Genomic DNA, 8,045 nt, shown 5'->3' with positions numbered 1-8,045 from the left:
CTGTTCTTATATATAGGTGAGGGGAGGGGATTAACTGTTCCCATGTATAGGCGAGGGGGGATTACCTGTTCCCATGTATAGGTGAGGGGGGCATGTTCCCATGTATAGGTGAAGGGGGGGCATGTTCCCATGTAAAGGCGAGGGGGGGGGCATGTTCCCATGTAAAGGCGAGGGGGGGGGGGCCTGTTTCCATGTATAGGTGAAAGGGGGGACCTTTTCCCATGTATAGGCGAAGGGGGGGGGGGCTGTTCCCATGTATAGGTGAGGGGGACCTGTTCCCATGTATAGGAGAAGGGGGGGGCTGTTCCCATGTATAGGTGAAGGGGGGACTGTTGTGTATAGATGAAGGGAGGGACTGTTGTGTATAGATGAAGGGAGGGACTGTTGTGTATAGGTGAAGGGGGTGACTGTTGTGTATAGGTGAAGGGGGGGGCTGTTGTGTATAGGTGAAGGGGGTGACTGTTGTGTATAGGTGAAGGGAGGGACTGTTGTGTATAGATGAAGGGAGGGACTGTTGTGTATAGGTGAAGGGGGGGGGCTGTTGTGTATAGATGAAGGGGGGACTGTTGTGTATAGGTGAAGGGGGGGGCTGTTGTGTATAGATGAAGGGAGGGACTGTTGTGTATAGGTGAAGGGGGGGGGCTGTTGTGTATAGGTGTAGGGGGACTGTTGTGTATAGGTGAAGGGGGGGACTGTTGTGTATAGGTGAAGGGGGGGGCTGTTGTGTATAGGTGTAGGGGGACTGTTGTGTATAGGTGAAGGGAGGGACTGTTGTGTATAGGTGAAGGGGGGGGCTGTTGTGTATAGGTGTAGGGGGACTGTTGTGTATAGGTGAAGGGGGGGACTGTTGTGTATAGGTGAAGGGGTAGGGGCATGTTGTAAATAGGTGAGGGGGGAGGACCTGTTCCCATGTATAGGTGAAGGGGAGCTGTTCCCATGTATAGGTGAGGGGGGGCTGTTCCCATTTATAGGTGAAGGGGAGCTGTTCCCATGTATAGGTGAAAGGGGGGACCTGTTCCCATGTATAGGTGGAGGGGGTTGTTCCCATGTATAGGTGAGGGGGGATTACCTGTTCCCATGTATAGGTGAAAGGGGGGACCTGTTCCCATGTATAGGTGGGGGGGGGGCTGTTCCCATGTATAGGTGGAGGGGGTTGTTCCCATGTATAGGTGGGGTGGCTGTTCCGATGTATAGGTGAGGGGGGCTGTTCCCATATATAGGTGGAGGGGGTTGTTCTTATGTATGGGTGAAGGGGGGACCTGTTGTTGTGTATAGTTGAAGGAGGGCAACTGTTGTTGTGTATAGGTGAGGGGGGACCTCTTGTTGTGTATAGGTGGGGGGGGGGCTGTTCCCATGTATAGGTGAAGGGGGGAGGACCTGTTCCAATGTATAGGTGTAGGGGGGGACTGTTGTGTATAGGTGAAGGGGGAGGACCTGTTTAATGGGACCTCCAATGGGACACAAGATATAAACTATCCAGACTGGAGCAATAATATAACAATCTCTAGATAAATCCTCTGCGGGATCCCATTTCTTTATAAATCGGATTTATCATCCTGATCAGAATAAAATGTTTCTTGTCTTTCTGTGGAAGTGATTATTATTTCTGTACAGCGATCTCTGTGTGCTGTATATACTTTATATATATATATATAACCAGCTGTATGTATACAGATTGCATACAAAGTAAATGTTTTCTATCCATTTAGAAGTTGTTACTATTTCTGTGCAGCTCTGCTCATCCCCTATGTGTACCGTATATATATATATATATTTATAATCCCCTCCTACAATGTATATATTTTTGTATACCATATATATAATATATATATATAATCCCCTCCTACAATGTATATATTTTGTATCTGTGTAGAAGTTATTATTGTTATATTTGTGCGCAGAGATTGCTCCGATTTCATTGGACGTCACTCTCTGACACGATTGGGGGGGGGGGGGTACAGACAGTTTTATATTTTTCATTTTACCATAAATGACCCAAAAACCCTCCAGACACCCATCCCCCCCCCCCCCTTCTATAGACAGAGAGCCGATACCTGAATTGGGAGCTCAGCTGCTGCAGATCTTCTTGGGAGGAAAGTGAATGGAGCGCGGTGAGAAGACAATCAATATTCAATATACGATTAATAATAACATTGATCAGATAATGAAGAGAACTCAGTAATGAGATCATTAGAGCAATGCCTCAATTTATTATCTGCCATGTGAGGTCACACAATCCCCCCGCTCCGCTCCTTCGGGGGGCTCTTTAAGACTTTGGGGGGGTTTCTGCGTCCGTCCCAATAAGTGAAATAAAAAGGATAAAATATTATAAAACCAGCTAAGCGTCTTATCTATGGAAATATCGGACCCTCTTCATCCTGGTGGAGTCCAGTGCTGCATAGCTTAATATTGGCCCTGGGGCCCCTTGGGGTACCTGGATCTCATCCCCTGGGGCCCCTGGGGTACCTGGATCCCATCCCCTGGGGTCACACCGGGGTCAGGTGGGCTCCTCGTTAAACAAAGTGAACTTTGGCTTTACCTTGACGGTCATATTGCGTTTTCGGATGGTGTTCTTCGGGGAGAAGGAGATGCTGTCCAGGTTGCTGCGATCCTCATCCAGCTGTCTGGCCGTACAATTCGGCGTCGGCGCCTTCACCGTGTTACCAAACTTGGAATAGTCCACTGAGTACCGACCGTCTTCCTCCGCCACAACGGGGACAAAGCGGCGGCCCCAGAGGATCTCGTCGGCCAAGTAGGAAGTTCTGGCTTGGGTGGTGATGCCGGTGGTCTCCACCACCCCTTCCAGGATGACGATGATCTCCAGGTCCTGGTGGTGGGTGAGGTCGGAGGATGAGATGTCGTAGAGGGGACTGTCCTTGGTGATGGTGTGACAGATGATGAGCGGGGACACCAGGAATATCCCATTGGTGCTGACGGGGTTCTCTGTCTGGATATCGATCTGGTCGATAGGCAGAACTTCGCCCTCCAGGCTGCTGGACTTGCGGACCACCTGCATGCGGATGGTGGCGCTGATGATCATGCTCTTCCTCAGGTCGCCCACCCGGAACATGAAGCAGAGTTTACTGTTCCTCAGGCCAATGACGGCGTGCTTACTGAAGATAAGGGTCTCCGCTCGACGATGGGCCTGAGCCGTCTTCATAAAGATACAACCCAACATGATGGCATTGATGACCAACCCAACGATGTTCTGGATGCAGAGGACCAAGATGGCGGCGGGGCATTCCTCCGTTACCATTCGCCCGCCAAAGCCAATGGTGACCTGCACCTCGATGGAGAAGAGGAAGGCGGCGGTGAAGGACTGGACGCTGGTGACACACGGCACAAAGTCCTCCTGGTTGTAGTCCAAGTCACCATGGGCAAAGGCGATGAGCCACCAGATCATGCCGAAGAGGAGCCAGGTGCAGAGGAAGGACATGGTGAAGATCAGGAGGGTGTAATGCCACTTGAGGTCCACCACGGTGGTGAAGACGTCCAGCAGGAATCGGCCCTGCTCCCGGATGTTCTTGTGGGCCACATTGCAGGTCCCATTCTTGGCCACGAATCGCGCCCGGCGTTCCTTGGCTTTGTACCGCGGCTCGCTGAGGTCCTCGGCCAGGCGGGTGGTCAGAACATATTCCTCAGGGATGAGTCCCTTCCTGGACAACATGACTATGCCATGCTAGAGGTGCAAGGCAATGCAACCAGATCCCAGCTGAACATCTGCCCCTGCCAATCACCAGGGTGGGGGAGGGGGCTGCACCACTATAAGGCTTGGGGGGCCCCTTACACCTCCACCGCCATCAGGGGCCCCGGAAACACCAAAAGTCCTGCAGAACAGCTCCGATCCGGCCCGGCCACAGCGGGAGAGACCGGCGATGCTGCCGGAGAGACGACCGGGAGGTGAATGAGAGCCGCAGAGCCGGGGAGCGGCGATCCCAACCGCGGCCACCAGAGGGAGCGCCAGACCGGGGAATAATAAAATACTGTATACAGCTAGACAAAGAGATACATTATATAATGGTCCAATACTATAATACCCCCCACCCCTAATATATACCCCCCCCCAATATAATAATATACAGCCAGACAAAGAGATACATTATATAATGGTCCAATACTATGATAGTATACCCCCCATAATATATATACCCCCCCCCCCAATATAATAATATATACAGCTAGACAAAGAGATACATTATATAATGGTCCAATACTATAATACCCCCCCCCTAATATACCCCCCCCCCACATAATATACCCCCCCCCATAATATACACCCCCCAATATAATAATATACAGCCAGACAAAGAGATACATTATATAATGCCCCAATACTATAATAATACCCCCATAATATATACCCCCTAATATATACCCCCATAATATACACCCCCCCCCCCCCCAATATAATAATATACAGCCAGACAAAGAGATACGTTATATAATGCCCCAATACTATGATAGTATACCCCCCATAATATATATACCCCCCCAATATATACCCCCATGATATACACCCCCCCCTAATATATACCCCCAATATATACTATATACCCCCATGATATACACCCCCCCCCCTAATATATACCCCCCAATATAACAATATACAGCCAGACAAAGAGATACATTATATAATGGTCCAATACTATGATAGTATACCCCCCATAATATATATACCCCCCCAATATATACCCCCATGATATACACCCCCCCCCCTAATATATACCCCCCAATATAACAATATACAGCCAGACAAAGAGATACATTATATAATGGTCCAATACTATAATACCCCCCATAATATATATACCCCAATATAATAATATACAGCCAGACAAAGAGATACATTATATAATGCCCCAATACTATAATAATACCCCCCCTAATATATACCCCCCCTCCATAATATATATACTCCCCCAATATAATACTATACAGCCAGACCGGGGAATAATAAAATACTGTATACAGCCAGACAAAGAGATACATTATATAATGGTCCAATACTATAATACCCCCCCTAATATATACCCCCCCCCCCCAATATAATAATATACAGCCAGACAAAGAGATACCTTATATAATAGTCCAATACTATCATACCCCCCCCCATAATATACATCCCCCCCAATATAATAGTATAAAGCCAGACAAAGAGATACGTTATATAATGGTCCAATACTATAATAATACCCCCCCCCCCCCCATAATATATATACTCCCCCAATATAATACTATACAGCCAGACCAGGGAATAATATAATAATATATACAGCCAGACAAAGAGATACATTATATAATGCTCCAATACTATAATACCCCCCTATTATATACCCCCATAATATACACCCCCCAATATAATAATATACAGCCAGACCGGGGAATACAGACAAAGAGATACATTATATAATGCTCCAATACTATAATAATACCCCCCATAATATATATACACTATACACAGTATATACATTATATTATACAATACAGAAGTCAGTGTAGAGTTGTGTCGGTGTAATATAATAATCTATAATGATCCATGGTACACAGAGAACCTACAGGAAGGGGGCGCTCTCTCATCACACGGTGGAAGTGATCGGTGCGCCTCTGATCTTCTTCCTCCGAGATCACCAATGAATGATTAACCCTTCAATGGCTTGGAATCGTCCGATTTCCTTCCTATTCATTATTAAAGTGCTCCGCCACCATGTGACAGCAGAGGACAATGACCCCCTCCCCTCCCCCACACACAGGGGATAAATTATTTAATGAGAGCTCCGCTTACTCATCTATCGGTGTGAGACGGAGCGACTCATTTCTCCGGATAGAAGATGGGGGGGGGGATAATGATGTCTCAGTGTGAAATGTTATTCCCTTCAAGTAACATTGATGACGGCCCGACCATTGCAGGAGACAACTTACAAATTCCCCAAACTCTGCTGTATATGAATACCCCCCCCCCCCCACTTTGTATAGAAATAACCCCCTCCCCCCCCCCCTCTATTAATAATGTTACTTAACCTGAACTCAACTGTAGTCCCATCACCATAATGCTGCCTCAACCCAAATTCTACATCACAAATCCTAACCAACGCAAACCCCAACCCCCCAACATCATTCACCGTCTGCACCCTTCATCCCCCAATCCCAAACACAACGATTCCAAAACCTGTAAGTCTAACCCAAACCTAACTAATAGCCCAAACCCCAACATTTACCACAACCAATGCCTGGCCACCCCAATTCAACCCCAACCTAAACCCAGTCTGACCCTTCAACCCCCAATCCAACCCCAACCTAAACCCAGTCTGACCCCTTCAACCCCCAATCCAACCCCAACCTAAACCCAGTCTGACCCTTCAACCCCCAATCCAACCCCAACCTAAACCCAGTCTGACCCTTCAACCCCCAATCCAACCCCAACCTAAACCCAGTCTGACCCCTTCAACCCCCAATCCAACCCCAACCTAAACCCAGTCTGACCCCTTCAACCCCCAATCCAACCCCAACCTAAACCCAGTCTGACCCTTCAACCCCCAATCCAACCCCAAACTAAACCCAGTCTGACCCTTCAACCCCCAATCCAACCCCAACCTAAACCCAGTCTGACCCCTTCAACCCCCAATCCAACCCCAACCTAAACCCAGTCTGACCCCTTCAACCCCCAATCCAACCCCAACCTAAACCCAGTCTGACCCTTCAACCCCCAATCCAACCCCAACCTAAACCCAGTCTGACCCTTCAACCCCCAATCCAACCCCAACCTAAACCCAGTCTGACCCTTCAACCCCCAATCCAACCCCAACCTAAACCCAGTCTGACCCTTCAACCCCCAATCCAACCCCAACCTAAACCCAGTCTGACCCCTTCAACCCCCAATCCAACCCCAACCTAAACCCAGTCTGACCCTTCAACCCCCAATCCAACCCCAACCTAAACCCAGTCTGACCCCTTCAACCCCCAATCCAACCCCAACCTAAACCCAGTCTGACCCCTTCAACCCCCAATCCAACCCCAACCTAAACCCAGTCTGACCCTTCAACCCCCAATCCAACCCCAACCTAAACCCAGTCTGACCCTTCAACCCCCAATCCAACCCCAACCTAAACCCAGTCTGACCCCTTCAGCCCCCAATCCTAAACACAACATGATTCCTGATAAAGATATATACTCCAATAGGTGTATATCCCTCGCGCCTATGGGTGTCCTATCTGGGGATGGGTGGGTTAAATAAAGTGAGTGGGGGAGGTGAAAGCAGCTGCTATAGGATAAAAAAATGAGTGTGAAATTGAAAACCCCAAGAACTAATGGGATTAGTATAGCGCTTGCTAATAATTATTCAGGGGTGAGCAATTACTTACTCATACCCTGGATAGTAAAATTGGCGATCAAGTGGTGTAAAAAATATAAATAAAAATATAAATAAAAATATAAATAAATATATAAATAAAAATATAAATATATGACTTTTGTATAGGTCACACAGCTAAGTGGTAGTAAACCTGTATTGTTCACAGTAAGTACACATAAATAGAAATACACATCAACTTTAAATAAATGCTTTGGTTAACATAAAGTGCAGAAAAAGTGCCAAAAATGTGTGCAAAAAAAGTCCAAATAAACAGTTCATAAGTGACTTTGTGCGTGGGTAAGAATTTTCAGTGCCAGGTAAAGGAAAGTGCTTAGTGCTCGAGCGTATGACCTCTGAAGACGTCATACGCTCTGACGAAACGCGTGTCAGGTGGAACGCACGCTGCACGCTCTGGGAAGCCTGTGGAGCGCAAGCCGGTAGTCACCGCTCTCCATTCACAGGAGCCATCCGCAGCAGCCGATTTTAAACGTTTTTGTACTATTCATCAGCACTATTCAATAAAAGCTACTTTTTAATGGTACTGCACTACTGGACCACAGGGAACTACAAGGCCCAGCAGCCACCTTCTAGGCTCAGGAAGCCACAAGCCCAAAAGGTCTTTCTACCATAAGGTATTTAAGACCCACTACCTCTGGTGAGTGCAAACCCCCATTATTTCAAGTCACACCCAATTTAC

The 8,045-nt window shown here is 47.6% G+C and overlaps 1 protein-coding gene across 1 annotated transcript; it reads right to left on the bottom strand.

Annotated features, from left to right (window-relative positions):
- Positions 1-2,394: 2,394 nt before the first annotated feature.
- LOC309543508 (ATP-sensitive inward rectifier potassium channel 11-like) lies at positions 2,395-3,841 on the bottom strand. Its single transcript, XM_082275983.1, has 2 exons — positions 2,467-3,841; positions 2,395-2,424 (listed from the first exon to the last, which is right to left on the bottom strand). Exon 1 carries the CDS (start codon positions 3,665-3,667, stop codon positions 2,498-2,500), a length of 1,170 nt encoding a protein of 389 aa, XP_082132109.1. The 5' UTR covers positions 3,668-3,841; the 3' UTR covers positions 2,395-2,424; positions 2,467-2,497.
- Between the last annotated feature and the right edge of the window lie 4,204 nt (positions 3,842-8,045).

The sequence above is a fragment of the Pelophylax lessonae genome (assembly GCF_965119305.1).
Source record: "Pelophylax lessonae genome assembly, contig: HAP1_SCAFFOLD_146, whole genome shotgun sequence".
In the NCBI taxonomy this organism is placed as follows: Eukaryota; Metazoa; Chordata; class Amphibia; order Anura; family Ranidae; genus Pelophylax; species Pelophylax lessonae.
This window is presented reverse-complemented; position numbering and strand designations above follow the sequence as displayed.